Source organism: Lycium barbarum, chromosome 6 (assembly GCF_019175385.1).
Source record: "Lycium barbarum isolate Lr01 chromosome 6, ASM1917538v2, whole genome shotgun sequence".
In the NCBI taxonomy this organism is placed as follows: Eukaryota; Viridiplantae; Streptophyta; class Magnoliopsida; order Solanales; family Solanaceae; genus Lycium; species Lycium barbarum.
The window spans coordinates 31,801,305-31,815,225 of NC_083342.1; the positions used below are offsets into that span (position 1 = coordinate 31,801,305).

Here is a 13,921-nt window from a genome sequence, read left to right on the forward strand (position 1 = left end):
ATATGAGCATAATTGTAAAGAAAATGGAAACTGGGCCTAACTTAACCAAAAAGCTAGCTCATGAGGTGAAGATTGTCTACAAGCATATAAGAAGACCAATGTGGACATTTTGATACTTCGCCAACAGGCAGGAGCAGGACATTATAAAGCAAGGACAATATAAGATTGGGGGTGAAGCAGTGGGTTAACAAAAATAGGGATGTGTCTGGCCCAACTACCATGTAAAGAAAATGAAAATTTGGGCCTAACTCAATCTCAAAAGTTTGAGGTGAGGACTGCCCAAGATCATATAAGAAGCCAGCATCTCATTCACTCAACCAATGTGGGACATTTTAACAATAATGATATTGAAGTAGAAGAAATTATAACACTGCGAAAAACTAGAGACCACATCCTATTTAGTACCAGATTTCCTATATTTTTGTGAGCTTCCAGGAACTAGATTTCTCTGGAACAAGATATATTTCAACATGCTCCTCCTAGCTTTTAACTGACATGACGGAGTGAAGGTGAAACTGCATTCGAGAAGTATGCCTGTTCATAACTTCACTCAAGCACTCAATCTCAACGAGGAAATTCATAAAGAATACACGAGACCTTGCAAGAAAAGTTCCGTGTAGCAGCTAAGACAGATATCAGTCACCACTGAGGAGTAACTCCTATCCTGAACTGCCAATCTATTGTTCTCAAATAAAAGGGAAACGAAAGGAAGCTTTAAAAGAAATATGATGGTGGTCTACTGCTTCCTAGTTTTATCCGTTAAAAGCATAAATCATTAGAACTTCTAAAGGATAATAATGGAATTTAAGAAAATTATATAGCAAGAGAGCAAGTTATCATGACCCATCTTTGAGTCCAATCTAGCAAGAGCAAACTGCAGAAATGATGTAAATAGGGATAGTGTTATAGAGTGGAGATCACCTTTCCATCAGCCAAGAGAAGAGAGAACTTTCTAAGTTGGATATCAAAGTTCACTTGACTGAAACTAAATTGAGAAGGCCCAGATGCTGGACCTTCAAAATCCACAAACTGCCAGAAATAAAGAATGTGATCTGACAGCCATACATCCAGACAATGACATTGAAGATCCACCTTCCCATGGATATGCTCAATGCAACTAGTGCATATTGCAGCATCAAGGTTCACTTGAAATAGTTCAAACAAGGGCCATGAGCGTGTGTTATCATCCTTTACTAGCTCCACTCTACCCCAGGTTTTATCTAGATCAAGTTTCAGTTTCATAATGGTCCCCAAGTTAAACAGTTTACTATTCCTAGCTTGAAAGCCAACAGTGAAAAAGCCATGCCGATTTCCATAAATCGTGTTTCGTAAATCATTCATGTGCTTGTCACCCTGCTTCACCTCCGATATATTAAAAGCATCTTCTCCAACCCAAGCAGGAACATGAATTCGGACAACAATAGTTTCCAACTCAACAGAGTGAATTCCAGAATTATGCCTCACATTTACTTCAGAAGACAAAATATTAGGACATGGACGGGAATTATGATGCCCATCATTTTCACCATCCCTGAGTTGATCAACAGGGACATATGCCATATTGTTTGATAATGAGTTCGTCATTAGGGTCTTGGGTTGTTTCATAGAGGAAGACTGTAGTACATTGATGATTGCAACCCAGTCAGACAAATGTATCCAAACATCTAGCAAAGATATAGAGACAGAAAGAATATTTTCACCCTGATCAGACAATGAAAAGGTTATCACAATAACTGGTGAGCCAGAGGTAGAACAGCATTCAGCAAGCAAAACAGAGTTAAGTGATGAGAATATCTGTAGATAAGAGAAGGAGATCTTCAGCCTTAAGAGTTCATCATTTTTCAAAGAGGCAGAACACAGAAACTGCATGTTAGCCTCCCCAATGAGGTCAGAAGCAACTGATTCTCCTTTCGGTTGTCGCAATTTTATGGACATTGACCTCACAGACGCTCGGATTATCATGAAATTTTCAAGAGAGGCTTGAGGTGGAGATGTATCTTTTTCCTCTTTTCCCTCCCTGTTTAGAAAAAACTGTAAGGTATCAGATTTGAATGCTTCGGCTTGTTTAGTAACCATGGAAAACTGATCTATGACATCCATCATTGCTTCACACCCAATCACGAGTGATGCACCTGTGGACAACGACACAGAGCAAAGACTGAGATGCAAAAAGTTTGCTTCAATACTCAAGAAAACCTATGCAGAAACTGATTCTTACCTTCAGCATTGAGTTGACAATCCTTCACTATTGTCATGATGCAACTTGGATAACAGGATACAACATCACAACATTCACATTGGGATGGTAATCTCACCCATACATCAGCATTAAGCGGCGCAATCAAGATGATATTTGTCCAAGTGGGGCCATAAGAAGAACCTGACAACTTAGCTGCTTCTTCTTCCAATAGCATCAATGATAGAGATAAGTCATATCCAAATAAGTTTAAACAATCATTTCTGTGAGCAATTTCATCTTCTGTAACCAAGCACTCCGTAGGAATATCCTTCAGCACAAACTTTGCTTCACCATTTTGTGTGAAACTAGAGTATAGCCGCTGTATATCAAGCTTCAGAAATTGAGATACGCTGCTCTCAGTTGGTATAAATAAGTTGGAGTCCAGTATCTCAAACATAAATGAAATGCACACATTATCTTTTGAAGTATTAGAGTCGGAACTTTCTGTCATAGGCAATTCATCTGGACTAGAGCTCAAATCAGGTAAGGTAAAATAACCAATAATAACTGCAAGGAACTCGGGCGGTAAAACACAAGACACATGCTGGATATTGAAACTCATTTTTAACGGTGACTTTACACTTTCTTTCCTGACACGCAACTTTAAAGTTGGAGGGGAAGTGGATTTCAAGGGACCCCAAAGGAAATCCTGCACCATTTGAGTCCATTGTAAAGAAGAAAGAACCAACCCCTCAGCAGAGCAAAGTACATCCAGAGAGTCGGCACAAATACACATTGCAGACTTGACATTTGGAAACAGAAGAGTTCCAATTATGTAAGAGGATTCATGAAAATGAACTCTACAGCTGCTGAGCTCCAAGTCAATGAAATACGCCTTTTTAGCATCATAAATTTGAAAAGAAGAATCAACAGAAGATGGAAGCTGACCATTAGATCTATCCTCTATGTCGTCCTTAGGATTTCTGGCCTTCCAGTCTCTTAAATTGAGAACCTTCCTCCACTCAGGGGTATTATCGTTTGAGAAACCTCCTAGATTAAGAAAAGAGCCAGTATCTTTTAGGGTGGCAAAAGGGAACTGATCCAATGAAGCAGTTGCCCATTCAGAAAAGGAGGTTTCAAAGAAGTTGGAAAAACCAAAATTTTGAAGCGAGGAAACAAAAGTAGGAGCACAATTCTTGTCATTCACTACAGGGTTGTCCGCTACTCGAAGATAAGGTCTGATTTTAGATAATTTATCAATAAATCCTACCAAAACTCCAATTATAAAACGGTGGCAGTGAATATCAAGCCCACTAAAACTTAATTTACATTCATGACCTATGAATCCTGAATTCCCACAGGTTTTGTAATGGACCACAAGGCACAGATCGTTGGTACTACTTCTCTTATCAGAATCCCCACTTTGAGGACCAATTCTGACATCATTATAATCCTGATACATAGATCCAGACAAGCTCTGAGATGAGCAAAAGATAAGGCTTTTCCCTTCACTTTTACCACCATAATCATGGATATTTATTTCCTTCACTGAGGCCCTTCCCTCCAAGGACTCTTTCCCATGAAACCTGCAACTTCATTCAAACTTCATAAAATGAATGCTACAATGGTTCACACAGAAAATATTTGAAAAGAATCACTTTCCTGATACACAAGGAAATACATATGACTCAAGAATAGATACCAGAACCTGATGTTTTCTACCATTTTATTTACAGTGAATACTTGAATTTTAAAGGTTAGCTGGCAACAAGACTATTTCGACCACCACTTCAAATGCACCTTTAGTCTAATCTCATATGCCTCTTTTTCTTTTCTCGCCAGATAAGTAGTCATGTTCACTTGCTGCCAACTATCAATAAAATAAAACTTAAACAAGTTCAGCACCCGAGTGTGTAGTGTAGCAGTCAATAGAGCTACCATGAAAATCATGGATGCATGACGAGACAAAAAAGTAAGGTCAGTTCTTCATCTGCTCAAGTCTTGGTGGGAAGAATCACACAATACCTCTACTGGTGGGAGGACACATATACCAGGTGGAATAGTGTAGGTCAGCACAAGCTAGCCTGGATACCACTGGTAAAAGGAACCTTTTCAAGAAGTCTAGCTGATTCAGAAGAATATATTAATAGAATTTCAAGACTTTATTCTTATCATTGCTAAGGTTTTGATTACAAATGGTCGATGTCATGGCTGATTTACTGACATTGGCATTGCATCAATAATGACTTGAGGTGAGCAAACAAAAACTGAGCCATTGTTGTCAGTGCAGAAAACGACTCCGCCATCATTGTGCAACCTTTTGCAACTCAAGTTATTTTGGAAATAAACAGCTAAGTTAGAGATGCATGTCAAGAGACCATTCATTAGAGTCACCAAACAGAAGTGATTTTCAGAATCACATTGGTATGATGATTATGCACTAGAGCAGTCCTTGTAGCATTGTTGTGGTGAAAAGCAGAAAGATTAACAGACAGACTGGATATTTATGATTTGCCTAGGAGTATAAAGCTGCAGCACACTTTCACTTCTGCATTTGCCTAACATCTTGTCTTTTGTGTATTTTCTCTATTTTTTATGACAAGGGAACCCGCAGCCGCTACACTTCGGGTGCGTACAGGGTAAACCCCGCTCCTGTGCAATAGCCCGCAAACCACACAGGAGAGATAACCCGCACTAGGCAAGCCCCATGCGACGAGCTCGACCCAGAAGGCAAATCCCCTGCTGTCGTAGGCAGGGGGTTTCGAATCTGAGACTTCCATTATGGAAGTCCCTTGCTCAACCAACTGAGCCACCCTGCTCCATTTTGTGTATTTTCTCTATTATTAATGGTATATCCTAATCTGGCCGATAGAAAGTAAAACAAGATGCAAACAACATACCGGACATTTAATATTTGAAGCAAAAGCATGAGACTGGACGCATTTTCTACATCACTTTCAAAGTCGATCAAGAAACCAACAGATTTCACATTTGCAGCAATGGAGAACCAAGAAACAGCAGATATCACGCTTCCATTAACTGTAGTTGGGGGCAAGGAGTCTGATGATAAACGCAATATATCAAAATCCGCAATTAGCTCCATAATTGCCTCGTATATTGACAGTGAAAAGTGAACAAGAACCGATGAAACCTCTATGTCAACCTGAGAGCAAGAAAGCAACCTACATTATCAACATCTGATCAGACATCTTATACTCTGAAAATTAGAAAATATAGCAAGTGGAGTAGCGTTGTAACAGTCTAACAGAAATTGTTCGATACGACACCTCAAGTCGGCAGAGGTTTCAGTTTGTTAGTGTGAAAGTCCCAACTTGAATATCTTTTTCATGCTTTACACCCACTACTATACCTTTGAGAATGTCCATGTGCACAATTTAATCCGGTGACTGGAACCAAAACACTTGTCATGTTTCATCAGATCTAAAGCACTAAGTACATCAACATAACACCCAATAATCACCAAAAAACCATGGATGTCACAAAATTTAATTTTTAACTTATCCATTTTAGGAATGAGGGCAGGTGTCGATGCAATGGTGTCTCTTTGGGACAATGTAAAGGAAAATTGTGTACATTATATGCCGCTCTCTCCCTATGACTACATCAGCCAGAGAACACTTCATCCACGGGGTAAGCCTTTTCTCTTTGTTATCTTTCGGTCATTGCATATAAGCTTCAATTCCTTAGATCCCATTGTACACAACCCTCCATGTACATGCATATTACACACAAAGTTGCATAAAAAACTCAAGGCCTTGGATTTAGTTTTTATATTTTAAGACACCTTTGATTATCAAACAGATTCAATGAATATCAAGCATTAGCATCTCTCCACAAAAACCCTTTGATGGAAGTCCAAGAAACGGTAAATTCATTTGTCGAAATCAAATGTCCTACATTTTGAGCTTTGATTGTCCAAAAAATTGCAGTCATTTTATCTACAGAGATAATTTACAACAAATTTCAATACCTTTTTCAATATCATAGTACCCATGCAACTCGCTCTTTTTTTTTTAAAAAATGAAGTAAAATCGCATCTATCAGATGGGAAACGCCACATACAAAGTGTATATAAAAGGTCAAGCATATTACAAAAGACATGATTCTCTACAAAAAAAACACAGTCGTGAACACTAACAGGAACATAGACCACTAATCTGTAATCAACGGTTTCCACCCATTTAAATGCTTGGCTATTTCTAATTTTCCATATTATCCATATCAATGCTAAAAGAGCTACTTCCCATGCTCTCCTTTTCTTCCTTCTGAATTTCCATCTGGGAAGTACCTGCCCTATAGTCTCTAGCATATCCATTCAACTCCGAACAAGCCTCTCACAAGCCATAATCTGTATGCAGTAATACAAGCACCAACTAATGAATCGTATCAAATTTTTTGCTGTTATAATGGATCCTCATATTGTTTATGGCTGGGAGACATTGTAGGAGGGTTGGTAATGATGAGTCTTCAATTTCTTTCTGAGAGCTCTAGTTAGACGTCTTTATGTTTGATTGATTAGAGATTTTGTAGGGACACCCATCAAACAGATCCAAACAACCTATTTTCACATTTGTTCGCCAGCAGTGTACGTTGGGAGACCATAACTCTAGGTGCAGCTTAGAGGTCTTTCATTTCCATTCTCCTATAACAATATGCTTGGCTACCTTCCTTGATGGCAGTACAAAGAGATACGTGAAGTCATTCATTACATAAACATTCATTCCATGAGCCGTTTTCCACTGGGTGCTTACCCATCTTCGGACTTCATTCAAAGTAAGGATCTCCGTCAGACCAGTCTCGAACTTTCTAAGAATACATCTTCCAAGAAGATTGTCGCCAGATGCTACAGAGCCCCCAGGGATAATGATTCTTGAATGTGGAATTTTTACATTCGACCCTTGTATCCCTTTTGTTGTCATCTTTATCTTTTCCGCTTGAAAATTTCTAAATAAGATATGTTGGCTTCTGTATTTATTGAGGGAATATCTTCTGTCTCCTGCATTCTTGTATTAATGAAGCTCTCAAACTTTATTGCAATATGTATCCACCCTGCATTGGATTTTGTTTCTGGAATAATCGGCACTGGTTTTCGTTCACCTGGAATTGTCATCATGCTAATATATCTCACATATCTATTATTCTTGAGCTTACAAAAAATGCCTGTAAAAATGGTCTTTCATACTCCATCGTTTGAATGTTTCCCCTTGAAACTTTGACACCACATTTAAATCCCCGCGATCAAATGCGTCACCTTAGCACTAAAAGTAACTGGCCGCATCGAGTCTCTACTCTCCATCCACTCGAATCAAATATCATTCTTTGTAACTATTTGAGTAATATCAACAACATACCCAGTATAATCCGACCAGGTGGGGTCTGGGGAGGGTAGAGTGTACGCAGACCTTACCCCTACCTTCATGGGAGGTTGTTGTTTCTGAGAGACCATCAGCTCAAGACTTAAAATACTGCAAAGTAGATCTTTGTATCCCCCATTGTAAATTGGCCGGCTAAGAGAATCACTTTTAAACTAAGTTTTATCCAATCACAAATGTATAACAACAACAACAAACTCAGCGTAATCCCACAAGTAGGGTCTGGGGAGGGTGGTGTGTAGGCAGCCTTACCCCTACCTTGTGAAGATAGAGAGGCTATTTCTGATGGATCCTCGACTCAAGTAAAGCATATCAAAATCAGTATGAAAAGGAAATACAACGATGAAGAATCCATGTCGAAAAGAACAGTAGCAACAACAAATAATACGATAACCGAAGCAAAGGAAACAACAGGTAATAATAAAAATCGAAGAATAAGATAGAAGGAGAGTAATAATAATAATAATAGTAATAGTGATAAGGGAAACTAGACAACACTCGACTACCTACTAACCTTATACCATAATCCTCGACCTCCATATCCTCCTATCTAGGGCCGTGTCCTCGGTAAGATGCAGGTGTGTCATGTTTTGTTTAATCACCTCTCCCCAATAATTCTTTGGCCTACCTCTACCTCTCCTTACACCCACCATCACACCTCCTCACTAGACTGGAGCATCTGCGCATCTTCTCTTCACATGCCCGAATCATCTCAGCCTCGTCTCCCTCATTTTGTCCACCACGGAGGCCACTCTCCCCTTCCTAATCTTATCTCTCCTAGTATGCACACACATCCATCTCAACATCCTCATTTCCGCTTCTTTCATCTTCTAGATGTGCGAGTTCTTAACCGGCCAACACTCTGCCTCATACAACATACCTGGTCTAACAACCACTTTATAAAACTTACCTTTACATCTTAATTTCTTATCACGCAAATGTATGATTGATAAAAAAAAATGTAGGTTCTCTAATTAAATTCTTCACCGGAATGTTATTTGGACACGGAAAGTGCTTTTTCAAATTACCTCGGGAAACGTGCTTGGGAATTTGTTTTCTTCCATTAGGACTTACATAGAACAACCCTTTATAATTAATGTCTTTTTTGGTCCACCCATGAGATTCCTATTTGTATAGAGGATTGGATGTATTCCATTCCATAAAGAACAATTTGATTTTGTAGGTTTTTCAACTTTTCAACACTTGTATACCTTCTCAAAAAAAAATTTAACCTTCTCAAGAATAACACTTGTAAACTAGAGTTATTTCCTCCCTTTGTTTCAATAAGATTATCTTTTACTTGATAAGAAAAAAAGAGGGATTGTATGAACAATTATACAAAGAAGAAGCATGTTGGAGCCTGGGAGGGTTAAAAGTTTAAATACATAGAGAGAAGAAGAGGGAAAGGTTGGAAAGTGATATAAAAGAAGAAGTGAAAGATATCATCCCAGTAGACGAGATGGAAAATATACAAAATCTTGTGCAAGGGTCTAATTATAGGTCTGAGGGTTTGCAGTTTGATGTATCTAATAAGAATCGTGCAGCTTGAGACATGGTAACTAGAAAAGTTAAGAAGAGGTTCGCAGAGTGGCAGAACATGGATATGTCAAAAGGTAGTACAAAAGTGTTAATTAGAGCACTTTAAATACTACAAATTGATTATGCAAGCACAGATCAGTCTATGAAATAATGGGAGAGCCAGTCACCTAGTTAACTGGAAGGCAATCACATCTTCGAAGAAATGGGAGGGCTATGCTTTTTTTTTTCTTTTCTTTTTCGAGAAAGGTAACAATATATTAAAATAAAATGCACTAAGGTAGTGGTTTTACAGCAACGGGAGGACTATGGCTGGAAGACTTAATGATCAACATAGATGGAGATTTAGAATTGAGCAGCCAGATTTACGGAGGTCGTCCCCACACTAAAATATGACACATCGGATAGGAACAAAGGGCTCGATACATTACCATTTTGCTATGGACTTCGGAAAAACACAATTGAGTGAAAAGACTTCAGAGGGAACATCACATATAGGATATGGAATGGAAGTAGGATTAGATTCTGGAATTGCAAGTGGTGTGGAGAGGATACGTGATGAACACCTTCTCTAACGCCTTCAAAAAATCGAGTCATAGAGAGATGATGGCAAAACACTTTTTCAGGAGGAATCTACAAAATTGGATGGTAGCTGAACTCCAATGTATGAGTGAAATGCCCAACAAAATAACGTATAACACATGCTAGCCAAGACTCTTCGGAGGTAGAGGGTGTGAGAGGTGGAGTTTTCTAAGTTAAGTCATATTTGTCACAAGCTTTTGTAAGAGAGGAGTCTGACTTCCCACTATTAACAACCTGGAAACATAGGAAGGGAAGAAATGTGTTTCTTTTCTTGGCTAGCAGCAAGGAGGTAACTTTGACATCTGAAGATCCACGGTGCTTTAAGTGCAGATGTCCAGAAGCCAGAAGAAGATCATCTCCTATTGCAACGTCATGTTGCTATGCATTGTGGTGAATGGTGCTAAACTGATCCAAAATGACATGGACAACGTTGGGCGCATCAAAGAATTTGTTGTGCAACTGGACTTTTAGGAGAAGGATGGGAAGACATAGGGATGGTGCACCTTTAGCCCTAGTGTGAGTTCTTTGGAAGGAGAGAAATCGGAGAGTGTTTGAAGGGATAGGCTAATTTTATACAGTTGAGGAACAACCTCCTACTGATAGTAATTTCCTAGTGCATCCATGAGGTTCCTGTTAGTGTAGTCGATTGATCATCTTTCATAGAAAACTATCTTCTTGTGTAAATTCTCTACTTTTTGATGTACCTTTTGCATTCAACAGTTTCCCCACATTAACAAAATTATTTACTATCCCAAAAGAAAAGAAACGACATGCGAGTCGGTGGACAAATGTAGGTATGAGATAGTTGAAGAATAAAGATTTTAAGCAGCAAAATAATTAATGATAAAGGAAATATCTTGCATAAGAAATCTTTTATTGGTCAACTTGTCACTATTTTGGTAGAAAAAAGGGAACTACGTGTCGGGGGTATCTTGTACATAATCTAATAATCCACTTTGAAATTAAATGACAGTATATCTCATCATCTTCAATATATAGTGAAGTACATCAGATGCAGAAGGATTGTTATTCAACACTATTAGCTAGTGGTCAAACCCTAAGATTAAAGAAAGCGTCTTCTGATAAGCTAGAGTTTTAAAGATTCTAATGAAAGAAGGGTAAACCATCCAAAAGTAAATAAAACAAATAAATCAGACATCTTTAATAGTTAAATAAACAGTCTAGTAATAATATTGAGAAACTTTGATATACATTCTTTAAATTAAAAGCAAATATACATTTTCCTCTATATTTTTTTTTTTACTGACCTATGCCTGGAAGAGTAAAGTAGTTCAGCATAAAGATAACATGACAAGGAACTGGGCCATTTTAAATTGGAGTCAACATGCTTTCCCATTTTAAATTGAACAGTGTGGATCATTAGCTCTTCTTCTGTCCCACATTGAACTGGGCCACCCAATGCAGGAGAAGGAAAAAGAAGCATCTTTAGTATCTTGAAGACAAGAAAAACAATGAGCTGAAAGCTGAAATAATTAATTTGTACATTTAGCAGCTAAATTTTTCCCTTTTTTACTAGTCAAGAATATAGAGGCAAACAATAATTTGTCAATTAAATCAGATCCTTGCACCACTAGCAATATCCATCAATTTCAACTAAACAACAAGAAATTAAGGGCTTAAAAATTAAAGACCCTATGATTTCAAGAGAAAAGCAAAAGACTATTGGAAACCAAAATTAAATTGCTGTAGCAAAATATAGAAAAGATGGTCATGAAAATGATTCAGTTACCTCATAATTTTTCAACTCTGATTCATCAGCAATAATGCAGAATGTCAAGTTGATATTGGTACTAAGTTTCTCCAGAAGGGGAACAGTTCTAGAGGAATTTGAGGTCAAAAGTTTTACCTGCAGCACAGAATCACTTAATTTACATCATACGAGGAAGTTGAGTGTCAAAGTGCAAATGACTGACCTCAAGATCACTAATGTTAATCTCGAAGTGATCATAGAGATCTTGAAGTTGATAACCCAAGACAACATTACTAGTGCAATGAGGTGATGCTAATAAAGTATCTCTGTCACCTTTTGATCCAAAGGTTAATTCCCCTGCTTCCAGTACCTGCCCAAACTAGAACCTTTAGGCCATTAAAAATGCACTAATTACATGAAACTAATGAAGCCTTCTAGGTCTACATCATAATTTGATCAAGCACACCATGCCAGTGTCATGAATCACCATAAAATTACTGAAGGGCAACCCAATATTTTTTCAGTACACCCAAGTCAGAACTTACTTTTTCACTTGAAATATCTACACTTCACACCGTTCATGTCAGATTATTAGAAGCCAAGTATGAAGCAAAATTATTAGATAACCAGGTAAAAAAACATTTTTTTTAAAAAAGAAAAAAAAAAGAAGAAAGGAATTGAACACCAATAACTATCCACATAAGAAACCCAGCATATTTTGCACGGTTAAGATAAACTACAACTTCATTTAGGGAACAGAACACAAATATACATGTGATTGGGAATTGCAAATCCAATCTACCCAACTTGAATAGCGAATATGAGCTGTTTCTGACCTAGAAAGAATATCAAGGTAGGAGGAAGCCTGGAGCAAGTGAAGAGCTGAAGAACATTGGGTAGACTAATAATGGGGGAATGGGGATAACACCCCAACAGTGGCATGGAATGAATTACCATTTTCGGCATATCAGAATTTGCATCTCCACCAGGAACAAGGATGGTAATCCCCAATATATGGACATCCCATGTAACAGTCTTGCGATTTGATAAGACATGCCTGTGGAGAAATATAAAACGTAGGAAGAGCAGCAGGGCAGGAGAATTATCATGGATATCAAATTGATTTGCATCAGTATAATCGTATCGCATATAAAAGTAAAATTCATGTCTTTGACTAGGAGGCTAGAAGATTTATTAAATAGATGAGCTTGCTCGATGTACTTACTCAATTTTAGTCTGAAGTCGTGCATTCATATTTTGAATTCTGTTAATGGATGACAGAATCTGAAACACGGAACAATATCAAGTCACAACATCATCTAGCATGTAAAGACCTTGCATTATTAAACAACTTAACGACTAGCTTAGGTATTACAAAGTTGAGACGTATAATACAAGCAACTTATTTAATGCATCTTTTCTGCACTCTTATTCTTGTTGCATTAGGTCTCATCATATATTGCACAGCAACTTGATGTTCTCTGTCACTGTTAGAACATCCATTGCAGGATTTTCATCATGATAAGAAATATTCATGCAAAATGATCTAATGGCAAGCAGAAATCAATTATCAAATGAATGTAACACATTGACGTTGAACACCACTAAACAAAATGTCATGTTTTCAGCTGTAACATGTATGTAACACAATGAAATGTAACTTTGGTGATCAGTGGATTAACCTGGAGGCTAAAGTGGAAATAAGAAGACTATCAAGCAATCTCAGAAAGTATCAAACTTTATGGAGTTCTAAGTATAACAATCACAATAGCTTGAATACTTACCCTGTCCTGCAGAGAACAAGAGTGTTCCAAAAGGGAAGAGAGAGTCATAATATTCTTGACACAGTCTAAATCGCAAGTTATGTGAAGTGGCTGAACCGAGGCCTGTTCATACAAAGTTATAGGATGTCAATCTCTGAAAAAACCTCCTGTTCAAAAACTAAATAACTCATACAGCAGCATAATGTAGTAAAAAGTTTGTAACTGACCTAAATACTGTAAAAACAAAGAAGATGATTGTACCTTTACAAATAAAGTAGCATCCTGTTTTAGACGCGACATGTCAAGTTGGAAACTTAGAGAAGGTTGATGAATTTTGGGCTTGCCTCCATCAGAATATACCTAAATGATTCATGGTTAACCAAAGCATTTTAAGCATTAACAGTTTACAAAAAAATGCAAGCTCAATTGGTTGCAAGAAGTATTGGTATTCTATCACAAAGAACATCATTTATTGCAGGTGAGACAAGAAGGGAAAGCACCATGATATCTATATCTGTGGAAAAACTAAACAGCAAACATACATGTTTTATTATTTAAAATGTCCCCCAAAAAGTTGGGTGTCTGGACTTCTTTTTAAAACAAACCACCAGCATAATCATTAAAACAACTATGGTCAGCCTGTAAAATAGATATTCAAATAATAGGTCAAGATCCTTATAGGTAATCTTCTTTTGTCCACTCTTGTTAAAGATGTACATAATTGATAATCAAAGGGTGAATATTATAGCTCTTATTT

At 37.6% G+C, this 13,921-nt stretch overlaps 1 protein-coding gene across 8 annotated transcripts in view; it reads right to left on the reverse strand.

The window, feature by feature from the left end:
- Nucleotides 1-13,921, reverse strand: part of LOC132643700 (uncharacterized) — an 85,098-nt gene that overhangs the window by 16,078 nt on the left and 55,099 nt on the right. For 6 of the 8 annotated variants that reach the window (XM_060360226.1, XM_060360223.1, XM_060360228.1 and 3 more), the window contains 9 exons: nt 13,426-13,524; nt 13,186-13,287; nt 12,627-12,685; nt 12,356-12,458; nt 11,625-11,780; nt 11,441-11,557; nt 5,080-5,342; nt 2,219-3,771; nt 922-2,132 (listed from right to left, as the gene is read on the reverse strand). In XM_060360226.1, the coding sequence (XP_060216209.1) occupies nt 922-2,132; nt 2,219-3,771; nt 5,080-5,342; nt 11,441-11,557; nt 11,625-11,780; nt 12,356-12,458; nt 12,627-12,685; nt 13,186-13,287; nt 13,426-13,524 (3,663 nt within the window). The remainder of the gene's footprint in view (nt 1-921; nt 2,133-2,218; nt 3,772-5,079; nt 5,343-11,440; nt 11,558-11,624; nt 11,781-12,355; nt 12,459-12,626; nt 12,686-13,185; nt 13,288-13,425; nt 13,525-13,921) is intronic. The other 2 variants (XM_060360225.1, XM_060360224.1) reach the window with 2 other exon arrangements.